A 25,834-nucleotide genomic window follows, 5' to 3' on the forward strand; every position below is an offset into this window, starting at 1 on the left:
GGATTCGAGTTGTTATGGAACAGATAGGGATAACAGACATACATTGACGCATTTAGATAACAAACAATGACGCACATGAGACATATAAAAAATGGCAGAAGACCGGAACTCGATAGTGATTTTGGCTTGTGTGTGTCTTGTTTGCTCCGGAGTGACATGTGGTCTGTCTGCACGGCCAACTCAATTCAACCTGCACTTCTGATAATGGGTAAATAAATTTGTTGTACTAAACTACTTTTGTTGCCTGTTTAAGCTTCGGACAATCCACTACAGCTGTCTCATTAAAGCAGAAATGCTTTTCATTAAGACACATGCAGAAAACAATTGCGTTCACACACAGACATGGTATAAAACCTGCTTTTGAAAAAAAGGTGTTTCAGGTGCTTCAAAGTCCTGCAGTAGGAAAAACATAGGTGTGGCCTAACCTGATCTGTGCATATAGTAACCAACACACCTTGGAGCACACTCACTTTGGTAGGAGACAGTCACTAACAGGCACCCGAGAAGACCTTCAAAATGGCCGGCATAGCTTCTAAACTTCAGCACACTCGAGACAAACTGAGTGGGATTGGAACTAACGACCATGCGGTGCCGTACCTCAACCAAGACTTTGAGTCTTTGAGGAGAAGCTGCCTGGAGAGACGACGCCTATTTGAGGACGAAGCCTTTGAGCCTCTGCCGACATCTTTGGGCTTCAATGAACTGGGACCCGGTTCCTATAAAGTTCGAGGCATCGAGTGGCTGAGACCCAAGGTGGGTACTGTACTGTACATGCACGGACATTTTATGTAATCCATTCATGTCATTAATTGTCCCAACTGTTTTTGTGTGTGTTTTCTGGCTTGTTGCCAAGCATCATGCAAAATGAATGCCAAATAGGGGTGTGAAGTGGTTGCAGGTGCGCCCATTGTTTGGTGTCTAAACTCAAAAGTCACATCTCATATTGTCAATAAACATTTCTTTGTCTCAGGATATTGTTTCCAATCCCAAATTCATCCTGGAAGATGCTACCAGGACTGATATTTGCCAGGGAGCACTTGGTGAGACACGCACACAAATACCTTTTTTTTTTTTTTTTTAAAGTAGTTTCATGCTTGAAAAATTTGAAAATCTTCATGTACTTCTCCTCCTCCTTCTCTTGGCTGTATAATTAAAAATGATCCTGCTCGGGTTGACCGCCCTATCCTAGCAAACAGTGCAACGACATGAGCTGTCTTTGTGTACAAAATATGCTTGCATGTCATGCTTCACTCTGTCTACACCCTGTCTGGAACAATGTGAACAGGTGTGGGTGAGGCTGGGCGGGTAGTAGATTTAATGCAAAAGATAAGATGAGACTGTGAACTGAGACGTATGTTTTTGCAATACAGTATAGATTAATACGATCATATTTTTGGTCAGGTGACTGTTGGCTCCTGGCGGCTATCGCCTCCTTGACTCTCAACAAGCAGGTTTTGTCCCGTGTTGTGCCACATGACCAAAGCTTTGACAGGGACTATGCTGGCATCTTTCATTTTGAGGTACATTCATTCACACTCACACTACATTACATCCAAATAATGTGCAACAAAGGGTTTTGCATCAAATTAACCCAAAATGTAATCTATACAGTTGGTGACCTTAAGGGACTATTCCTGAAAAATGTCCAGGTATAAATTGAGGATATGACCTGACCCTAGGGCGGGGGCTTAGCAACTCTCGAGCCGCATGCGGCTCTTTAATGCCACCCTAGTGGCTCCTTGGAGCATTTTTCAAAAAGGATTGAAAATGGAAAAAGATGGGGGAAAAATCATGTTTTTGTTTGAGGACAAGCATGACACAAACCTTCCCAATTGTTAGAAAGCCCACTGTTTAATATGTTTGTGTGTATGCTTCACTGATGAGAGTATTTGTTAAACGTCGTTTTGTACTAGTGTTGTAACGATACCAATATTTTGGTACCGGTACTAAAACTATTTTGGCACTTTTCTAAATAAAGGGGACCACAAAAAAATTGCATTATTGGCTTTATTTTAACAAAAAATCTTAGGGTACATTAAACATATGTTTCTTATTGCAGTTAAGTCCTTAAATAAAATAGTGAACATACTAGACAACTTGTCTTTTAGTAGTAAGTAAACGAACAAAGGCTCCTAATTTAGCTGCTGACGTATGCAGTAACATATTGTGTCATTTATCATTCTATTATTTTGTCAACATTATTAAGGACAAGTGGTAGAAAATGAATTATTAATCTACTTGTTCATTTACTGTTAATATCTGCTTACTTTCTCTTTTAACATGTTCTAGCTACACTTCTGTTAAAATTTTAATAATCACTTATTCTTCTGTTGTTTGATACTTTACATTAGTTTTGGATGATACCACAAATTTGGGTATCAATCCGATACCAAGTGTTTTGAAGGTTTGCATATTTCTGTAAATTGTCCATTTTAGTTCTATTGATAAATCATTTCTGTTAAGGGACTAATTATTATTATTATTTATTTCCATTTCATATGTGTTGTTTGGGAAGGTGCAATGTATTTTCGTTAGATTGTTTAACGGTTGCCACGGTTACGGTTGCCTTGGTTACGGGCACTTCCGTTTCCGCCGGCAGGTAAGAAAAGTGTTTAAAAGAGCTCCGGCATTTGACAGGCAGCGGAGCGTCGGTAATACTACCCGGAGATAGAGTTTACCACAGTTGCAGATCAGATAAGTAACTAGTACTCTAAGCGTTGTATTTAAGTTTGTTATAAGTGACAGTTAAGTGCCAGTGCACTAGTTTAAGTTTAAAGACGTTTTGGGCGCTTCACTTTGCCAGTAGGAGGTGAAGCACATGCTAACCGCTAGTTAGCTCACCGCAGCTCGCACCTGTGTTTGTTGGCTGCAACGTGACTTCACGAACGCCAGGTTCAGTCACGTTCGGACCCGGTACATTTCAGAGACTGTATCGTACTGAAAATTATTCATTAGTATCGCGAAATTATTCATTAGTATCGCGGTACTATACTAATGTCGGTATACCGTACAACCCTATTTTGTACTACTAATTTCGGCAGTTCTTGAACTCACCATAGTGTGGACTGTGACGCAACAGTTTGTTTACATGTAAAATCTTCCACTCCTTTGTCTCATTTTGTCCACCAAACGTTTTATACTGTGCGTGAATGCTGTTGTTGATGTTCTTGACTTGTTAGAGTGCTAATCAGGCATATTTGGTCAGTCCATGACTGCAAGTTAATCAATACTAACATGCTATTTAGGCTAGCTGTATGTACATATTGCATCATTATGCCTCATTTTTTGATAGTAGGCTAATATAGACACTTACATCATGTGTTGCCTTCATTATAACACATATATAATACTTGTTATTTTGATAGTAGGCTATTGTAGCTAATATAGACACTTACATCATGTGTTGTCTTCATTATAACACACATAAGACTTTTACATTTTTGCGGCTCCAGACAGATTAGTTTTTTGTATTTTTGGGTGTAATATGGCTCTTTCAACGTTTTGGGTTGCCGACCCTTGCACTAGGGTGTGAACAAGTTGAGCCCAGATAAACATACCCCAACTCGCAGGTATTAACTATCTATTCAAGGACTATACATACCTTAACCCTGGGGTAAAAAACTGGACTACACCAGATTATACCCTGTCAAGAAAGCATGCATTGGGTTAGCCCAGATTATACCGTGACCCTGAATATAAAAATATACCTCTGCCCAGCATTCAAAGAACTACCCATTTTTATACCCTATAACCCTGAGGTAACAAAAGAAAGCAGTATTATACCCTAGGCAAAAAATTATTTAGTACAGTAAATTTCCTAACCCTTGGGTAGAATTCTGCACAACTATTAGTATAAAATGTAATTCGGGCTAGGACTATGGCATCAAAACAGTGCCGCGATCCTCACATTTAAAACCACACTGCGCAGAGCGTCTTCTTGTTCGTGTTGTTAGTCTGTTTTTCTGTGGCTTTCTCTTTCTCCAAGCGTGTAAGGCATTGAATACACGATACAGCAACTACTCTCTTTTGTAATCATTCACTTTAAAACCTATCTGCACGCGTATTGTGGATTTTACGACTAGGGAATTTTATTTTGAACATGCGTACAATTACAATATGATATTTTACATGTTTTCAGTTTCTCATTATGAGATGTAATGTTCTTCTTCTTCTGGGACTAACCCAGAAAATAACTCTATGCCCAACGTCTATTTATCCCAAAATATACTTTAACACAGGGGTGTCCAACGTTGTTCCATGGAGGGCTGCATGCTGAAATATTAAAGGATGCGGGGGCTCTTTTGATACCAATGCAATGTAGACCTATAGATTTTTTTAAGAATATAAAAACAGCCTGCATGTCAGCTTTGTGGTATTAGCAATAACATTTCCACTTTTTCTTCTTTTTCAAAATAGTATTTTTAGAATGTGCCGTGGTCCGTTTAAATCTGAGTTGTGGGCCACAGTTGGCCCACGGCCCTGTGGTCTAACCCCATGATGTAAATTGGATTAACCCAAACAATACCTCTACCAGGGCATTTATAAAACTAATGTGGCCAGATACCCTAACTGGGGTAAAAAAAATGGTCAGGGTCAGAATATACCATAAAACTGGGCCAAAAACTAAACTTGGCCTAAATCTAGGGTATAAATTGTAATAACCCGCAACATACCCTGACTGAAGTGAATAAACTGGATTTAGCACAGACTATGCTGGTATAAAACCTGACCCCAGGGTATAAATTGGACTGGAATAAACAGGACTAGACCAGAATCTCCCCAAATCTTAGGGATAACTAGGGCTACGGCAAAATACTGGACTAAAAACTGGAACTATGCCCAAAAAACACTGAACTACCACCAAAGCTGCCTACAAATCTGGTGTAAAGATGGGTCTAGCCTAAATACAGTGATACCATAAAAAATAAACCAGGATATATACTCTGCAGTGGGCTACATAACAAACTAAAATTGGACTATAATAAACAGGAAGGTCCTCCTAGTATATACCCAGTCCTTGGGGATGAATTGGACTAACCCAAAGATACCTCAACCCTATGGTACAAACTAAACTAGCAGAGAACACAGTGCAACCCTGGGTATAGGTGGAAAAGCTTATCCCAGAATATACTGTACACTCTGGTGTATGAACTACTGTACAATGGCTGCTACACCACGTCCTCTTGCATTGTCAGTTCTGGCAGTTTGGTGAATGGGTGGATGTGGTGGTTGATGACCGCTTGCCGACCAAGGATGGAGAACTGATGTTTGTCCACTCAGCCGAAGGATCAGAATTTTGGAGTGCACTGCTGGAGAAGGCCTACGCCAAGTATGAGAGACACATGCTTTGGTTTTATTCTTCCAGGTCTAGATCCTTACAGGCCTTACTTTTATGTGACAGGCTAAATGGATGCTATGAGTCCCTCTCTGGAGGAAGCACTACTGAAGGTTTCGAGGACTTCACTGGAGGCATTGCTGAGCGACATGAACTTTCCAGTGCCTCACCTCACCTCTTCAATATCATGAAGAAGGCCTTGGAAAGAGGCTCCCTTCTTGGATGTTCCATTGATGTCAGTTTGAGTGTCTCGCTTCTACCACTTTTATATTGATTAGTATATGACACTCTTTTCACTTACGCTTCAAATGATCCTAGATCACCAGTCAGGCTGACTCTGAAGCCGTCACGTATCGCAAACTGGTGAAGGGCCATGCCTACTCTGTGACAGGAGTTGAGGAGGTAAAGAGTCAGTAGTATGAGTGGTTAACTATCAAATAGCAAACATATCTAATCAAATATGCTCAATGTAAATAACTTTACCCTCTGCATTTACCACCTCATTGTGTGTCAGGTGGATTTCAGAGGAAACCCACAAAAGCTGGTCAGGATCAGAAATCCATGGGGCCAAGTGGAGTGGAATGGAGCCTGGAGCGACACGTGAGTATAGTAAACACCTAAACCTACATGTCAATCTTTGTTAAATATTCATACAAATTATCAGTATGGGTATGATATTTTAATGTATTTTGAAACATGCATACATGCAACAATTACAATATGACAAATCACATATTCCCAGTTTCTCGTTATATGTCCGAAAAGAGAAGGAAGAGGAGAGCATATTTATTTCTACTCATTTTCCGTTTGATAGCAATTTCTAACATATTTGTATGGTAACTTCCTGTGCTCAATCTGTGACACAAACAAATATAGAAATTAAGATAGATAAATAAATAACGTTCTCATAAATGAACAATTAAATACAGTAAGTTGTGATAGGATTGTCTAGTTTTTGATAAGGGTCAATATGTTTATCAGTATTCTTCTTCCTCGTACTTTGTAAACACTTTGAGTTTCTAAAACAGCTTATAAAAATTGATAATCTTATTACACATATTAATATGCTAAAGGTCTTAAGTGTTGTACATGCATACAAATGTTTTGGGTAAATTTTTTTCTTCAGGGTATATTTTTCTTCTTTGTTTTAGAAGAATCATTGTTGTACATATTTGGTTAGCAGGTTATAGTTTACTTTGTGAAACATTCTAGCTGTTTGCAAATGCATCAAAAGATTGAAAATCAATATTTTTCATTTGAATGATCTCGATAGCCAACATGATCCATACATCCATCCATTTTCTACCGCTTATTCCCTTTTGGGGTCGCGGGGGGCGCTGGAGCCTATCTCAGCTACAATCGGGCGGAAGGCGGGGTACACCCTGGACAAGTCGCCACCTCATCGCAGTAGCCAACATGATGTGATATTCCAATCAACATCTTTTTGTAACAAGATCAATAAATGAAGCGTGCTTTTGTAGTTATTTCCCCAAATTTCTACACAAAAACTCAGATATGCTAGTAAAGAATATGGAGTGATTTTTGCTCCATAACATATTTAGCTTTAATCTTTGTTGAAGTAGTTATTGCCACAAAGTTGTATATAATTATTAGATTTCTAGTTTATTTTATCATCTATTATTACACCTCGAAATTAATTGTTTTTGACTGTCAATGTCTGCTCCTTCAATTTGTATTTGTGTTTGACTTTCTCTCCCGCTGTTACCGAATAGCATTAATTTAATTTTACTGTTATATAAAGATAGTTTGTTTTTGTCAAGCCATCTCTTTAATGTATTCATTTCTACTGTTATTATTTGTATTAGCTTCTGTGTGTTCTCTCCTGAACAAAGCGCGGCCGTGTTGTCAGCAAATGGCATTAACTTTAAATCCTTTGTAACTTTGCAAATGTTTATATAGAGATTGAACACTTTTTGGTTCTAGTATTGTTTATTATTATTATTGTTTATTAATTTACAATATAACATACATCCATGAACATGGATGCATATGCAAAAGTGCAATATATTTATCTGTACAGTAATATATTTATATCTGCAGCTTCTTTTGTAAATGCAAACACTCTTATTGCTCTTTTATCCTGCACTACACCAAGCGATTGCAACGAAATTTCGTTCTTATCTGTACTGTAAAGTTCAAATTTGAATGACAATAAGCTGAGATAGGCTCCAGCACCCCCGCGACCCCGAACGGGACAAGCGGTAGAAAATGGATGGATAAAAGGAAGTCTAAGTCTGATCACTGAGGTACCCCGCAATATATATTTAGAGCTGCAGCTACTTTGCTTCACATATTGTTTCCTATTGGTTGTGGAGCTTCTTACTGAGTTTGAGACCAACCCTCTGATGCCATATTTCTAATTTGTAAACTAATTGGTTAATTGTATTAAATGCTTTCGTTAAGTCCATAAACACTGCAGCTGCTCACTGCACAGATCAAATTATCGATTTAGTTTTTTACATTAGATCCTAAACGAAATGCAGTGGATAACACTATATCTTTATGTCATATGGAGACATGGAAGAAAAATTACGCCTATTTAGCAACGATATGAGGCTAGGAAAAACAGGCTCTGCTCTGGTGACTCATCAGGGACTGCTTGCATGGGCGTTACTGACTTTCTTGTGTTGACTTCCTTGAATGCCATTTTTGAATCTAAAGGCTTTCACTAATACTTCTGAGATGTTGTACACTTGATCACATTCAGTAAGCAGAGCTAACCAGAAGAAAATATTGCCTATTGTTCTAGGTCCTCTGAGTGGAGATCTATTAGCGATCAGGACCGACAGAGGCTGACCAACCGGCGTGAAGATGGGGAGTTCTGGTAATCAATCAGTCTCATACACACAGTAACTGCAAATGAGAAATGCTGTGACATATCTCGGGGTACTGAAACACTCCTTTGGGATTTTTCGTATCTTTGGCAATACAGAAGTAAGCCAAACAAGTCTCAGCTGTGTATAGTACATAACAAGCTGCATCCCCTTTTATTGTAGCATCACACATCCCCCTGTCCATTTTCACACAGGCATGATAAACCACTCTTCCCACAGGATGTCATTTTCTGACTTTCTGCGAGAATATTCCCGTTTGGAGATCTGCAACCTCACCCCTGATGCCCTCACAGGGAGTGAGTTCAAGAAGTGGGCGGAGACAGAATTCGAGGAGACGTGGAGAACCGGCGTGTCTGCTGGTGGCTGCAGAAACTTTCCAGGTACTTTACTTAAGATCACTTGACACAATGTTAAATTGTTTTTTTGGTAGTTGCAGTTAAAATGTTGCTCCATGTTCGATTGAAGTTTGTAGTCTAAGTTTATTTCGAGCATTTATAAAGTTTCAATATGATACATCACATATTGTACATGTTTTTTTGTTTTTGTTTAGATACCTTCTGGACAAATCCTCAGTTTGTCATCAAACTGGACGATGTGGACGATGACCCCTATGACGGCGAAGAGGGATGCACCTTCATTGTGGGCTTGATGCAGAAGAACAAGCGTAGCAAAATGAAAATGGGCGAGAAAATGGACACCATTGGCTTTGCTGTATATGAGGTCAGTTATTCTATAAGTCAGGGGTCTCCAACCTTTTATGTACCAGGGACTGGTTTGATGTAAGCATTATTTTCATGGACTACCCAGCTTGCAAAGATTGTAATAAATCCATTAGAAGAAGACAGCCTGACTTAAACTTGGACAGTAATTTCCAGAACTTATCTCATCCTGTGAGAAGCCTCCATTTTACTAATGATTTCCAATGTTGCAAAAAAGTGTAGAATAAAAATTAAAATACAACATTTCTGTCATCGAAATTTTGCGTCAGCCTTTGATAGTAGGCTAATATAGCTAATATAGACACATCATGTATAGCCTTCATTTTAACACTTGCATAAGGCTTTTAATTTTTTGCGGCTCCAGACAATCTTTGTTTTGTATTTTTGGTCTAATATGGCTCTTTCAACATTTTGGGTTGCCGACCCCTGGTCTAGCGGGACAGGCAAAAGTCAAGTAAAAAAAAAAAAAAAGTGGTCGGTTATAAATTATTTAATGTTTCGGTGTGGCCCGGTAGCAAATGTGTCACGGACCGGTATAAGGGAAATTAGACTTGATCCTTTTACAGCTTTTCCTAAAGTGCATTTGTTTTTGTATTTGTCTTACAGCTGCCTTCTGAGGTACGAGTGCAAAGAAGGAGACACTTCACTGGCTGACATCGCATGCAATCCATTTCTGGTCTTAAGCAGATTTTCCCATATGAAATAGGAATACAGTAGAACATTTTGTTTCACAGATGCTCACTTTCAACATTCTTAACTGCCACACACGCGTAAAAAGAAGTTAATCTCCATATAAGACAACAAAACAAACCACACCGCTTTAGTTTTAAAAACAAGTGACGCATGCAGTATGTTGATACTACTTTGAAAGTGAGTCTGCTTCAGGTAACTTCCTGTGCATTGTATCATACTTCTCTCAATGCCATTCATTGTGTTAATCCTCCTGTTGAAGTCTCGCAAAAAAACATTGAGCCACTTCACTATATTCTGACGTACCTGGAAAGGCTGAATCAGTCACTCCAAATAGGAAGGATCTACACTTAATTTCTCTTGTGACTTTTCCCACATGTGTGTCACTTCCTAGTACTCTGGTGCCAAGCAAGTGCACCTGAAGAAAAATTTCTTCATGCGTAACCGTTCGGCTGCACGCTCCGAGACTTTCATCAATTTACGAGAAGTGTCGAATCGCCTCCATCTACCCCCGGGGGAGTACCTCATCATGCCCTCTACCTTTGATCCTAACAAGAACGGAGATTTTTATGTGCGGGTGTTCTCTGAAAAAACGGCTGACTTTCAGTAAGTACAACCGCAGCGCAGTGTGGCACCGTAAGAAATATCACAAAATGTAACACAAATATCTGTTGCTGCCTTTAGTGAAATTGACGATCCAGTTGACAGCCATGTCAAACAGGTAATATCATTAGGCATCCAAACGGTGGTAAGAATACATGAGAAAACGTTTTTTGTTCAATTCATAGCCTGACATTGATGAAAGCGATGTTGACGATCGGTTCAAGAGAATGTTTGGACAGCTGGCCGGACATGTAAGTTATCAATAATTTTATGTTTCATTTTGAAGTACTTCTGATTCGTAAATATGTCACTGTGACTCTTAGGACATGGAGATTTGTGTGTTTGAACTACAGAAAATTCTCAACAGAGTGGTGGTAAAAAGTAAGAATAATGATCTTCTTTTGCATGAAATGCAGAAAATCGTATCTAGATTTCATTTGCAGGAAGTGACATCAAAACCAACGGGTTCAGCCTGAGTACCTGCCGCAATATGGTCAATCTGCTTGATGTATCCTTCTTATTTAGCCGTGATTTCAAATTCAGTTCTGATGGGTAGACAATTTGGGTTTGTGTTTCCATCTCAGGTTTGTGTATTAATGTGCGTCAGCTGCATAAATAATGTGACATCTGGCCAGCATAGTCTTGTCCAAGCATACTGTGACTGGTGCTTCAATGAAGGGGTACTAAAAAAATGTTTATGGTTATGGTTTAAGTTTATTTTGAACATGCACACAGTTACAATATGATACATCATATAATTCACATAATATCATGTCTCTTTACAATACGTCCAAAAAGGAGTACGAAGAAGTAAAGTGTATTGAATCCTGCACCTTTTACAATTCATAACAGTTACTAACACATATGTTCACTTCCTGTTCTCATTTTGGCAGTTTAAATATCTGTCAGTTTAGACATTTCAAAACCCTTTACAATGGAAAATGTACGGCTTGGTGGAAATTGGTCTCTGTTTACCTGCTTCTATACTATATTGAATTGATCACAATTTAACTTCTGTACAGTACTGCAAAGGGATACAGCGCAAGAACTCGGTACAATCATGTTCACAATTGCCTTTAACAATCTTTTCAAAGAAAGATGGAACTGGAAAATTGGGATTGGTAGAGTTTAAGATTCTTTGGTCCAAGATCGAGAAGTTCTTGGTAAATTTATATTTTTTGTATATTATACACAATCGAAACACATCCAATGCTAGAGGTATACCCCGAAAAATCCTTCAACATTAACTAGTGTTGGGTTCTCCCTTCAGAAAATTTACAGAGCGAGAGATGCAGATAATAGTGGCTGCATGAGCTCCACTGAGATGCGGATCGCAGTTGAAGATGCTGGTGAGTCCATTCCGAATAAAGGATACTTTAGAGCATGAAACAAAACACAGAAGGCAAATCTAATGCACAAAGGTTTAGATCAGTGCTATTCTGGGAATTACATCATACAGACCCCCCGAGTTCAGTTCAAAACTTGGGAGACAAACGTTTTTGCATTAAGTCCTAAAAACACTAGAGTGCCCGTGTTGCTTAGAGGAACTTGGGCCTCTGTAAACACATTGGCAGACACTTCCATTGGCATTTTAACCTTCCTAGCAGACCCAGAACACTGGGGTCCAAACTTGCGGTTTACATAACTGAGGCGCTCCTCAAGGCACCCCTTTAAGTGCTCTCATTTTAGTTGTTACAATTTTTTTCTGTAATGTGATTTATGTAACTAAGGTGTTGCTGTAGCTCGTTTACTGTTTACGTCGATAGTCATTTGTTCAAATTATTCAGTTATACTATAAGTATTCTTCAAAGTTCCATCTTAGGTCCTCTCTTTTTCATTATTTGGGCTATTCAACTGGTGACCCGCAAGTTCAGTTCAAAAAACTTGTGAGAGACTCACATTTTTGCAGCAGAATCCTAAAAACAATTGGGTTGTCATAGAGGTTATATTTTTGCAGAAGGTCCTTTAAAAACAGCAGATTGCTCCTGTAACTCTGACAAAATGATTAGACCAAAATCAAATGTCCACTGTAGAGGACGCTGGTGCTACTGAATAGACAAAATAAGACTAATAGTTTACCTTAGGGGTCGGCAACCCAAAATGTTGAAAGAGCCATATAAGACCAAAAATACCAAAAAAATGTCTGTCTGGAGCCTCCAACAAATAAAAGCCTTGTATAAGTGTTATAATGAAGGCAACACATGACGTAAGTGTCTATATTAACCTACTATCAAAATGACTAAGTGTGTCACAGGCTGACGCAAATCTTCGTAGCCAGAAATGCTGACAGTAATCTACATATTTTTACAACATTGGAAAACATTAGTAAAACAGAGGCTTCTCAGAGGGTGAGATACTGTAACTCCTGGCATATAATGGCCAAAAGTATAAATGTGTGTGTCAATCTTAAGGAAACGGCAGGCTGTGTTCTTCTTATGGATTTATTACAATCTTTGCAAGTTGGGTAACATTTGCTGTGGTCTGGAACAACATGGCACACAAACAACTATCAGAAATGCAGCCAATATTACATACAGATAATGTGTCATGAGACATTCAAATTTAAATTAAATACACAGAGGACATAAGTAAAGGAAATTAAATGAGCTCAAATATACCTACAAAAGTGGCACAATGATGCAATGCGTACATACAGCTAGTCTAGATAGCACCTTAGCATCGATTAGCTTGCAATCATGCAGTGACCAAATATGCCTGATTAGCACTCCACACAAGTCAATAACATCAACAAAGCTCACCTTTTTGCATTCATGCACAGCATAAAAAGTTTGGTGGACAAAATAAGACAAAGAAGGAGTGGCATAAAACATGTCTTTCTGTGGCAGTGTCGTAGAAAGTTGTACTTGTAATCAAACTACGGCGAGTTCAAAGACCACTGAAATAAGGACAAAACGGCGCTCGCCAAATACTCTCATCAGTAAAGCATGTTCAATATACAGTGGGATTTCTAACAGTTAGGAAGGTTTGTGTCATGTTGGTCCTCCTACAGAAACCATATTAAAACAGAAATTTGTGTGCATTATTTAAAAAACTCCAGGGAGTCACTAGGGCGGCACTAAAGAGCCGCTGGTTGCTGACCCCCAGTTTAACTAACAGTAACAAAACAATTTTGTTGAATATCCCTTATTTAGGTGGATTTTGCCTTGTGTACATTGTGGGATGTGAATTTCTCTTCTTTATTTGATGTTATTGTTTTTTGGCAGGTTTCTCTCTCAATAACCCACTGCATCAGATCATTGTGGCTCGCTACAGAGAACCAAGCTACACCATTGACTTTGACAACTTTGTGTGCTGCCTGGTCCGCTTAGAGTCACTCTTCAGTGAGTTTTTGCTCTGTACATTTTTGCCAAAAGTATCATTATTTGTCTTTCCAACAATTATTTTCCCTTACAACAGACACATTCAAGACCCTGGATACATCAGGTTCCGGTGTGATAGAGCTGACTATGATGGAGGTAAAAGAGTCAAGTCAGAGTCAAAATATTAGATGAAAATTTGTAAATAACGGTTTCTGTGTTTTTCTTTCCAGTGGCTTAATCTGGCCATGTTGTAGAGGAGCTTCTCACACTATGGAAATGAAAGACTTGTTGTTCTTGTTCAACATAACATTATTTTGGTTGTGGTGTGGAGTCTCATTGGTCAAATCAAGGGAACATTATCTAATATTATAACAAATATTGAATCTATGTACAATATGAATGATTGTGTTCAATAAAAAAAGTCATTAAAAAAATCTTAACATGTTTCCCTGTATCCACTGCACTAAAAATGTTTCATTTCAATTTCACTCACTGTAATATAATCACTGTTGCCTCCTGGTGGTTATTGAAAAAATAGTCCATCCCTTTTTAGTGTTGTCAAGGCAAAACAAATACACCCTACGTTTGAGAAAGTAGTTTTATATACAGTAATTGTACTTAAAGTCATTAAAAAACTATTCCTTTGTAAAAGATTAAGTAAAACCACATTGATTTTGTTTAACTTCCCTAGGTAAAACATTACAAATCAAAGACAAATTTAAAAAGTAATGTAAAATACGGTTATGTTGTGTTTCATTCTATTTTAAGTAGTTTTTCCTTCATTGTCTTTTATTTTATAGTGGTTATTTAGGATGTCTTGTTGTCTGAATGGTGGCAAACTGTTCTGGCGGCGATTGAATATATATTTTATGACCACATTTTGGAATTGTATATGGTATTGTTGCTATTGTAAAATAAGGTGTTGATGTACCCGGCATGTATTTGTTTTTGTGTGTGTATCGTAATTTTGTTGACACAAAGTTTTTTGGGAAAAAATAAAAAAATAAAAAAAACGTTTTTCCGGTGTTCTGACGTAGTTCCTCCCACCAACCAATCAGATGCAACAATCTTAATGACGTATACATTATGCTGGCGAATCAGTTTTCATTTTGTTCACTCACTCAGAGCCCATACGTATTAGCATACGCATCGTCGTTAACTCGAATTTTCTGAGTCACGTTGGAATGTGACTTTTCCATATACGTAAATCTAGATTTATAATCTCGGCCGTGGATTGTACACACAAAAAGGTACGTAGAAGACTTGTATATATGTTGTTGTATGGAGACGTTAAAATGGGGTTCAACTTATTGGATCAATGACGTAACCGTCATAGATATTGTATACCTACGGTATGGTAACCGCAATAAAGAATGACTAGGCCCGTCATGCAACTAAATGTTCACGGTAAACGGTTGCTTTAACATTTCATCAAATGAATTTACTGACAATGTTATGATGTATTTTTGGTAGAGCTGCATTTCATCATACTTTGGGATACATATTTTGTTTACATGACAAAAAAAATCATAGGGGCGCACATGGACTTATTGGAACACAATTAGTATTATTATCGTTGTAAAGTCAGACAGCTATAGTCTTAAAATGTAGTACCGGCTATGTTCCTAAAATATAGTAAATACGAAGCCATCCATCCATCCATATATGGATGGATGGATGGATGATATATATATATATATATATATATATATATATATATATATATATATATATATATATATATATATATATATATATATATATATATCAATTTTTCTATCTACCTAAATTAACATTTAAAAGTCACCTACACTGTACAGGAAAACATGAAGGCCACATACTGTACACCACAGCCATAAAAGGAATAGATGCAAACAATTCATGAAAGAGTAATAAAAAGGGATTGATTGATTGATTGAAACTTTTATTAGTAGATTGCACAGTGCAGTACATATTCCGTAAAATTGACCACTAAATGTAACACCCGAATAAGTTTTTCAACTTGTTTAAGTCGGGGTCCACTTAAATTGATTCATGATACAGATATATACTATCATCATAATACAGTCATCACACAAGATAATCATCAGAGTATGTACATTGAATACTGAAGTTAGGTTTGGTTGATATCAACACTTCAGTCATAAACAATTGCATCATCAGAGAAATGGACATTGGAACAGTGTAGGACTGACTTGATAGGATATGTACAGCAAGTAGTGGACATAGATAGATCAGAAAGCATAAGAATAAGTATCTACATTTGATTATTTACATTTGATTATTTACAATCCGGGGAGGTAGGATGTGGAAGGGAGGGTGTTTGTTTAGGGTTGAAGTTGCCTGGAGGTGTTCTTTTAGTGCGGTTTTGAAGGAGGATAGAGATGCCCTTTCTTTTACACCTGTTGGGAGTGCATTCCATATTGATGTGGCATAGAAAGAGAATGAGTTAAGACCTTTGTTAGATCGGAATCTGGGTTTAACATGGTTAGTGGAGCTCCCCCTGGTGTTGTGGTTATGGCGGTCATTTACGTTAAGGAAGTAGTTTGACATGTACTTCGGTATCAGGGAGGTGTAGCTGATTTTATAGACTAGGCTCAGTGCAAGTTGTTTTACTCTGTCCTCCACCCTGAGCCAGCCCACTTTGGAGAAGTGGGTAGGAGTGAGGTGTGATCTGGGGTGGAGGTCTAGAAGTAATCTGACCAGCTTGTTCTGGGGTGTTTCTAGTCTAGATTTGAGGGTTTTGGAGGTGCTAGGGTACCAGGAGGTGCATGCGTAATCGAAAAAGGGTTGAATGAGAGTTCTCGCTAGAATCGTCATGGTGCTTTTGTTGACCAGAGAGGAGATTCTATAGATAAATCTCGTTCGTTGGTTGACCTTTTTGATTACCTTGGTTGCCATTTTATCACAGGAAAGATTAGCCTCTAGAATGGAACCTAGGTAGGTGACCTCATCTTTCCTGGTGATAACAATGTCACCCACTTTTATAGTGAAGTCACTGACTTTCTTAAGGTTGATGTGGGACCCAAATAGGATGGATTCCGTTTTACCCAAGTGTATGGACAGCTTGTTGTCAGCGAGCCAGGTGCAAATTCTACAGAGTTCAGCACTGACGATTTTCTCCACCTGTGACTTGTCCTTGCCGGATACCAGCAGGGCCGAGTCATCCGCAAACAAGAACAATTCACAATCGCATGCTGATGACATGTCGTTTATGTATATTAGGAACAGTAAAGGCCCTAATATACTGCCTTGGGGGACTCCACAGCTTACTGAGAGGGGGGGACGACACTGTGCCGTTCACCTCTACCACCTGTTTCCTCCCCTCCAAGTAAGATTGCATCCAGCTTGATGAGGTTTTATCAAATCCGATTGCTCTGAGCTTATCCAACAGTATAGCGAGGTTAACGGTGTCAAAGGCCTTCTGAAGGTCCAGCATGACCATTCCGCAGTATTTGCCCGTGTCCACCTCATGTTTGATGTGGTCGCTCAGATAGAGAAGGCATGTGTCAGTGGAGTGGTTAGTTCTGAAGCCGGATTGGAATTTGTACATGAGTTTATTAGTGGCAAGGTAACTATCGACCTGTTCATAAACTATTATTTCCATTACTTTCGAAATGGAACTGAGAAAAGAAATAGGTTGGTAGTTGCAAGGTTCTAATTTGCTTCCTTTTTTAAAGAGGGGAGTTACTCTTGCTATCTTGAAATCTTTTGGTACTTGGCCTTGTGTAATTGATAGGTTTATTATGTGCGGAGAACAATTCTTTACCTTTTACCCTGTGAGAGATAAGCTTATCGGAAGGAGGAAGTCTCAATAATGAGACCACTATGCTGCTAAGGCCATGTCCACTCAAACATGACTACTTTAAAGTGCTCATATTATGCAAAACCAAATTTTCTTACCTGTTGGTACCTGATTTTGTGTATTTGGGATCCCCATAAGTCCCAACAATGTGAAATCCTTCCATGGAGTCATGGCAGAGATATTTATAAAATAATCTTGCCGTCCAAACCTTCTTCAAACAAAGCCGTTCAGAATCTTAGACTTTAATGATGTATTTTGCCTTTGGTGCATCATTCTCTCGATGAGCGTCAAGCACACCTGTGAAGTGAAAACCAATTCAGGTGACAACCTCTTAAAGCTCATTGAGAGAATGCCAAGAGTGTGCAAAGGGTGGCTATTTTGAAGAAACTAGAATATAAAACATGTTTTCAGTTATATCACCTTTTTTTGTTGAGTACATAACTCCACATGTGTTCATCCATAGTTTTTGATGCCTTCAGTGACAATCTACAATGTCATGAAAATAAAGAAAACACATTGAATGCGAAGATGTGTCCAAACTTTTGGCCTGTACTGTATATGTATTTATATATGTGTGTATGTAGGGCTGGGCGATATGGCCTTTTATTAGTATCTCGATATTTTTAGGCCATGTCACGATACACAATATATATCTCGATATTACACAATATATCGCGATATTTTGCCTTAGCCTTGAATTTACACATGATGCATATAATCACACCAGTATGATGATTATATGTGTCTACATTAAAACATTCTTGTTCATACTGCATTAATATATGCTCATTTTAAACTTTCATGCAGAGAGGGAAATCACAACTAAGTCAAATTACCAAAACTGTATTTATTAAGCAGTGGCACAAACATTCGTGTAATATCAAAACAGAAAGTGCAAGATTGTTAGAGACATTTTAAAACAAGCTATTAGTGCACTTTTGTGCATGATGTCACTAAGATGACATATCAAAACAACACTAAATTAAAGTGCACTTTTTGTACAGAACGCCACTACAATAGTTAAAAACAAAGTGAACTTTTGTGCATGATGTCACACAAGATATTTCAATAACTGTCAAATAAAAATTAGCTGCATAATAGGAAATCAAATAGTGTATGTCCTTCGCTATGTGGTAGGTTACTGCGGACGTTATCTCCTTCTGTTGTTGACTATTTTTTTCATACTGTGTTGATCTGGAAATGGAAGACGACGGGCTCAATTGGGTCAGTGCTGGTTGCTTCTGCATTTTGTTGGGTGTGGCACCGGCCGGAGATGTTGACATGCAGAGTTTCAAGCACTCCTTATTTTCTAGCGGGTGACTTTTCAAATGATAGTACAAATTAGTAGTGCTGCTATTTTTTTGTAGCAACACTTTTGTCGCATACTTGACATATTATGGTTGTCTGTTCAACATCTTCCCGCTTAAAGCCAAACCACCGCCAGACGATGGACCCATGCTGTTTTTCTTGGGAATTAATTATTCTTCCTCCATTTGTTAACAGATTCGCATCTTTCTCTCTCTCGTATTACCACTCGCACCGCTTCGCTTGCACACCTTCCACTGCTAACGTTATAAATGATAAATGGGTTATACTTGTATAGCGCTTTTCTACCTTCAAGGTACTCAAAGCGCTTTGACAGTATTTCCACATTCACACACACATTCACACACTGATGGAGGGAGCTGCCATGCAAGGCGCTAACCAGCACCCACCAGGAGCAAGGGTGAAGTGTCTTGCCCAAGGACACAACAGATGTGACCAGGATGGTAGAAGGTGGGGATTGAACCCCAGTAACCAGCAACCCTCCGATTGCTGGCACGGCCACTCTACCAACTTCGCCACGCCGCTCCATGCCGCAACCTCGCTGCTCCGCGAGAGCGTATGACGTTGCACACGCGACAGTATGTGACGTATGTAACAAGGTGCACTTGTTTTATCACTCCTGTGAGAAGGAGAGACAAGAAAGAGTGAGAAAAGCCTGAAGTGTAATGCCCACAGCTAAAAGCAACTGAGTGAGGACGTATACTCAAATACTCACGATATAGTCATTTTCTACATCGCACAGAGACAAACCCGCGATATATAGAGTATATTCGATATATCGCCCAGCCCTATGTGTATGTATATATAATTATATATATATATGTGTATGTCTACATATTTATATGTGTATATATACATGTATATATATGTGTGTATGTATATGTGTGTGTGTATATACAGTATATATGTGTGTGTGTTGTGAGTTCAATCCCGGCCTCGGGATCTTTCTGTGTGGGGTTTGCATGTCCTCCCCGTGACTGCGTGGGTTCCCTCCTGGTACTCCGGCTTCCTCCCACCTCCAAAGACATGCACCTGGTGATAGGTTGATTGGCAACACTAAATTGGCCCTAGTGTGTGAATGTGAGTGTGAATATTGTCTGTCTATCTGTGTTGGCCCTGCGATGAGGTAGCGACTTGTCCAAGGTGTACCCCGCCTTCCGCCCGATTGTAGCTGAGATAGGCTCCAACGCCCCCCGCGACCCCGAAGGGAATAAGCGGTAGAAAATGGATGGATTGATATATATATATATATATATATATATATATATATATATATATATATATATATATATATATATATATATATATATATATATATATATATATATATATATATATATATATATATATATATATATATATATATATATATATATATATATATATATATATATATGTGTGTGTGTGTGTGTACGTACAGTATATGTATATGTAACAAATTAAATAGTTGTCCACAGTACCCGTGCAAATTGTGGATGTTGGTGATAGTTCAATAAGTACAATAAATAACAAAAAATACAACAAAAACAAAAAAGGCATACATTGCATAGATTAGTCTTAAATCTATGCAATTTATGATAGAAATAAAAGTAATCATCAGAAGGAAATTAAGACATTGCTTATACAGAAACAGACAGGCGTATGTTCTCTTCTTACTCGCCATGTCTGAGACATGATGTCTCTTCTTCTGCTTCTGTTCGGAATGCCGTGCTCGACTTTGAGGTGTAACAGTTATTATTGTCCGGCTGGAAACGGCGCTGAGCGAAGGATGGTGTAGCAATATTGTTGTCTGGGTGGAAATCGGGAGAAATTAGTGAGAATGGTGGCTCGGGGAGATTTTCGGGCAGGTTATTGAAATTCGGGACTCTCCTGGGAAAATCGGGAGGGTTGGCAAGTATGGTGAGCAGCAGAGACTGAGCAAGACGCTGTGCTCACATGAACTTACACACGCTTACCGTGTGAACCCTGTAGGATCTGCCGAAAACATCTGGTCTTACTCGCCAGCATTAGCCTATAGCTAGAGATGGACATAATTTTGTTTTACAACCACGGGTAGAAAGAAAGTGAGTGTGAAGGACAGTACTGAGAATAAGATGTAGATGATATTCATTGAATAAAAGAAATAAATCATCTAAAATATGACAGGGCGTGACGCCAACTTGTCAATGGAATTGAACCATATCACTGCGAGTCTGCACTATAATTAAGCAGAATGAATCTGACACCAGCTATGAATGATAAAATAAAATCTAAATTTGGGAAGTTTATCCTTGAAAATATGGAAAAACTGATAATGGTGCGTTTGATGGAGAGGCAGCTCGAAGGACATACCGTAGATTCTTAGAAAACCACTCTAAGAAGTAAATGTTATACAATATTATAACATTACGTATTAAAACTACCGGGACTGTAGTTGTTAGTAGTACAATCTACTGCAGGGGTTCTTGTCACGTTTGGGTCATGTCGTTGCAAGTTTGTGTTCCCCAGGATGCGGAAGGGCAGGCAGGAAAACAGCGTGTAGGTAAGCGCAATCTTTAAGCCTCAGAGAAGACAAATAATAAAAGTGCCGCTGGAAGCACACAAATAGCTTAAGGCTAACCTTGGCTATGTTTAGCGTATTGCTCAGCAGCAAACAGAACATATAACTTGCAGACCACAAAGTAACATGTCGCATAAAGCGAGGAATTCGACCGCGCCGAGTGCACAGCGTCATGGGTATAAAAAGGAGGCATGAATAAGCTGATAGCAGCTGGAGCCACGAATCATAACACGGAAACAGGTGTGGCTAAAACTCAATGCTCCTAGCAACAGGAAATGTAACCAAGGGAGGCTTAGGAGCATTGGCAAAATACATTGCATAACATGATCTGTTGCGACAGATCTTAACCTTTTTGACTTGAGGGCCCAACTTTTCCACTACAGATGGGCCTGGGGCCCACTCAAATAATAACACTGAGTTAGTTTTCTTACTCTTGATTTTAGACGTATTAAATAATTATATCTAACCTACTACCTTGTCAGATGATACAAAACCATGTGTTAATCACAAAGATTATTATCAAGACTAAGGTCAGGCTGATTACAAAAATAAATACTAATCAAATATCAATCAATCAATCAATCAATGTTTATTTATATAGCCCTGAATCACAAGTGTCTCAAAGGGCTGCACAAACCACAACGACATCCTCGGTTCAGATCCCACATCAGGGCAAGGAAAAACTCAACCCAGTGGGATGACAATGAGAAACCTTGGAGAGGACCGCAGATGTGGGTGACTCGGTAGAAAATGGATGCATGGAAGTGCTTTTCATAGATAAAAACCACAATCTGTAGTTCAAAACAAAAGAAAATAAAGAGCAATCAATTCAGTCAGAATTGTTATGCCTAAGGTTTGTTTGATATCATTACTGTCACAAGGGATAGAAAAGTGCATTACATACGAACCACAGCTGAGAAACAGGTATTTTTGGTAGCCGTCTTGTGCACAGATGTCTAACTCAAGGCCCAGGGGACAGATGTGGCCCACCACTTCATTTGATGTGGCCTGCGCAAGTCTGGAAATAAAGTGCGTCAATAAAGTACCTTTAATCATTTTGATTAAAAAAATGTATGTACTGCATGAAAGTGCATATTTTTATAACTTTAATATTCGATCATGCAACAAATATATATATAGTTATATATTTTTGTAAAACTAAGTAATATTTGCTTGTCATCTTGACAAATATATAAATATTTGCTTGTCATCTTGACTATTTCAAAGCAAGCCAACATTTCTTACGTAAAAAATCTAATAATCAAATGCATAAGCAATTGTGTAATAACATTATGAGGCGAGTATAACTTTGATAGTAATATGTATTCACTGTAACATGCGGCCCTCTAAGGCAGTCATTGACTGTGATGTGTCCCTCGATGAAAAAGAGCTTTACATCCCTGCTCTAGGTGTCGCTTACAACCCAACAATTGGCACCGGCCCTATAGTTAACCACTGTTCAATTGTATTGTTTATGATACAATATTTCTTATCTAAAATTTAAAGTAAACAAAACAAAAAACGTTGTTTTCCTTATTAAAACGCATGTTATTAGTTGAGCTCATAGGACTAGATAGTACAATCCCTCAGATTAATCAGCAGTTAGTGTTGAGTGGGGGGTGGGGGGTTAGGGGAAAAAGCTTCACTGGGGTCTTCAGGTGGGCACCCTCCTTCACTGGTGTTTCGTCGATAGGCCCACGACACCTCCGGAGGGCTCAACGGCGACATCTGGCGTCCCAGGTGTGCCCCCCTCTGCCTTTACCCCTAGATGTCATTTAGCAGCCCAGTTTGGGTCCTTTCTCTTGAACCATATCCATCTGCTACTTTGTTCAGCAGCATCCGACAGCGATTTGACAGCCCGCCGGAAGGCCTGACCTCTCAATCCCATTCCTTTGAGGAGCTTGGTTGTGGACGTAGCAACGAAGCCTCTGCACCCGACTTCAACTGGAAGCACTCGGGCACGCCAGCCGCGCTGCTCTGCCTCGGCTGCTATGTCCGCATACCTCAGTTGTTTGCGCTCATATGCTTCACCAACTGCTGCTTCACATGGTACAGTTAGTTCAACAATGAACACAGTCTTCTGGGAGGTTGACCACAAGACCAGGTCCGGCCTGAAGCTGGTTGTAATGATTTCAGGCGGGAAGATGAGTGTGTGGTCCAAGTCAACCTGCATTTTCCAGTCCCGGGCAGAGTCCAGAAGGGTTGCCTCCACTCTTGCAGATGGTTTTGGTGGGAGTTGTCCTGCTCTTACAAACTGAGTGGTGATTGAGTGACTAGGGATTGGGGGAGGGAGGGCCTTGTTGTTATTTCTCCTTTCCTCCAGGGTGATCGCCAGCTGTCTCAAGACCTGGTTGTGCCTCCAGGTGTAGCGGCCTTGAGACAAACTGATTTTGCAGCCAGTGAGGATGTGATGGAGTGTTGCAGGGGTTTGACAGAGTGCACAAGAAGGATCTTCTCCAAACCATTGGTTTAAGTTCTTGGGTGTGGGAAGAACATCGTAGGTGGCTCTGATGATGAAGCTGATTTGGCTCCCTTCCATTCCCCAAAGATCTTTCCATGTGAGCTTACGATGCTCCAGGTTTTCCCAGCTAGTCCACTGTCCCTGTTTGGACTGTGCCACTGCTGTTGCACATCTGTCTGCCTCCTCTTGTTGTCGAACCTGATCAACCACCAGCTTTCTCCTCTGGGCTGATGTTGCCTTGTGCCATGTGGGTCGACTAGCCCCAAGTCCAAACCCACCTCTTCCGTGCTGCACTTGTCCCACTATGTCTCCATGCCTGAGAGCAGATTTGGCTTGTTGTACGGCCTCAGATGGGATCCATTTCCTCCCGGTTGTCAGTCTGGGAGCAACCGCTCGGATCACCTCATCTTGAGACTCAGTCAGTGTCATGCTCAGCCTCACCTTGGTGCATTTAAACTCCTCCGTGAGGCTAGAGATGGGCCTGTTTTGTTTTGGGCTTTTTCTGGGCACCAATTAAATTGATTTCAGTTAATTTCAATGATTTGAGAAACAAGCGTTTTGAGTTACAGAACTATATATGTATACTATTGATAATTAGATAGATACACCCACCCCAAGTTTGGACCGGGCACGCTTACGGCCAAAATTATAATCGCAATTATTTTTATCAATATTGAAATCACAATTATTAATCACAAATATTTTACTATGTTATGTAAAACATATTTTTATTGCCTTTTCTATTTTAAACCGCTCTGTGAGCAACCGTAACTACCTTTACATGGCGGGCAAACAATGGCGGTTGAGGAAAGAACGGAAGTGTTTCTAATGCCTAACCTGGCGCCGCAGCTCAATACTTTGTTTATATGTGCACACCAACGCAGCGTTGCCGTGCAACTTGTTGTGGCGTTTGTTGGTTTATACGCGCAAGAGCATTTCCGGGTTTGCGGAAATGAGCGGGAGAATGCTTAGAGAACGGTGAGGCGTGCGGATGTGTTCCGGTTTTAAAATGTGGGTCACTCTACAGGAGAGAAGGGCACCAATGTATAAATGCATTTATTTTTCCAAATATTTTCGGGAGCTACGAGCGACCAGCTGTTCAACCGTCAGTCACCCTCTAACTCACTCCTACTTGCTCTCACATACAGTAAGTCCACTGTCTTTCGGTTGCCCCTGGTGGTTGGCTGACTGTTGGTTGTGAAAGTACTTGAAATGATATGCAGCAGAGCGTGCTTTTTAAATGTTAATATTGCAGACGATCCTCCTCATTTAAACATAGCGGCCAAAATCGTGATCACAATTAAAATTTGATTAATTGTGTGCTGCCTTACTGCAGCCAATGGTAATTACTCAACTTTATGAGCATTTCAATCCAACTACACTTCACTTTCCTTTTTCTTGACGCACTGCCACCACTCCCGAAAGTTAATTAAAAAGAACAGAAGTGACGTTTTCCTTCCTCAGTGTAGCGACATGTGACTACGGATTCATTCACCTACGCCACGCATACGTAACAACTTCATTGTGTCTTTTTGAACAGTATGAATTAATTGAGGGGAGTGTGTCACATTCGTAACCACGAAATGTCGTAACACAAGGATTGCCTGTACATGGTTTCACAGTTAAAGTGTTACCATAACAGCCACAGTCGTGTAAGTAGCAGCGCTGATGTTAAAGTAAGTGATACAATAGATAAGTATAGAGTATAACAAAGTAAGGTACACAATGTACCACAAGTGGACAAGACCCAAAATGTAAAACTGTAGGATGCGAATGGTCAACTGTTTGCGTTTACTGATACAAAACATTTTCACTCCTTAATACAAGTCCCAGTTTTTATTTCACGCAAGGCAAGCTGCTAGGTACAAGTGCATGCTCGGACACGTGCTGGAATTTGGATGCCATTCTTGTTGGAGCCGTGGCAAGCCGAGGCAGGGGTGCGCCTCCAGCACTGTAATGTCACATGCTTGTGTGATGTACTTGTGGACATGACTGTACAATAGCAGAGAGTTTCTTTGTGAGATGTCCAAGCACACGCACATAAAATAAAAACATTTACCAATGACACATATCTATGTACACTACTATGGAGGTTAATTTGTGTCTTTATTACGGCAGGTTTTTTTAAAAATGTGGTTTATGTGACTGAATTTTTTGCATTTACTTTTACATCAAATTATG

The 25,834-nt window shown here is 39.4% G+C and overlaps 2 protein-coding genes across 2 annotated transcripts in view; both read left to right on the top strand.

The window, feature by feature from the left end:
* Positions 1–426: 426 nt before the first annotated feature.
* On the top strand, positions 427–14,510 carry LOC133657301 (calpain-2 catalytic subunit-like). Its single transcript, XM_062058459.1, has 21 exons — positions 427–753; positions 971–1,040; positions 1,402–1,520; positions 5,196–5,329; positions 5,402–5,570; positions 5,654–5,737; positions 5,850–5,935; positions 8,106–8,180; positions 8,410–8,570; positions 8,741–8,910; positions 9,516–9,527; positions 9,994–10,205; positions 10,284–10,320; positions 10,388–10,453; positions 10,526–10,583; positions 10,646–10,710; positions 11,297–11,365; positions 11,473–11,551; positions 13,427–13,543; positions 13,620–13,678; positions 13,753–14,510. The coding sequence occupies exons 1-21, from the start codon at positions 517–519 to the stop codon at positions 13,774–13,776; spliced, it is 2,103 nt and encodes a 700-aa protein (XP_061914443.1). The 5' UTR covers positions 427–516; the 3' UTR covers positions 13,777–14,510.
* Positions 14,511–14,625: 115 nt separating this feature from the next.
* The window catches only part of cfl1l (cofilin 1 (non-muscle), like), a 33,101-nt gene continuing 21,892 nt past the window's right edge, over positions 14,626–25,834 (top strand). The window contains exon 1 of the mRNA XM_062058460.1: positions 14,626–14,772. The gene's annotated coding sequence lies outside the window, so the exon portion shown is untranslated. The remainder of the gene's footprint in view (positions 14,773–25,834) is intronic.

Source organism: Entelurus aequoreus, linkage group LG09 (assembly GCF_033978785.1).
Source record: "Entelurus aequoreus isolate RoL-2023_Sb linkage group LG09, RoL_Eaeq_v1.1, whole genome shotgun sequence".
Classification (NCBI taxonomy): Eukaryota; Metazoa; Chordata; class Actinopteri; order Syngnathiformes; family Syngnathidae; genus Entelurus; species Entelurus aequoreus.

What these genes read in the sequence shown, in the direction of transcription:
- LOC133657301 (XM_062058459.1), top strand. Translation starts at nt 517, where the DNA reads ATGGCCGGCATAGCTTCTAAACTTCAGCACACTCGAGACAAACTGAGT. An exon ending in CGTGAAGATGGGGAGTTCTG is followed by an intron (nt 8,181 to 8,409) that starts GTAATCAATCAG and finishes CTCTTCCCACAG; the next exon opens with GATGTCATTTTCTGACTTTC. An exon ending in CCAAGATCGAGAAGTTCTTG is followed by an intron (nt 11,366 to 11,472) that starts GTAAATTTATAT and finishes TTCTCCCTTCAG; the next exon opens with AAAATTTACAGAGCGAGAGA.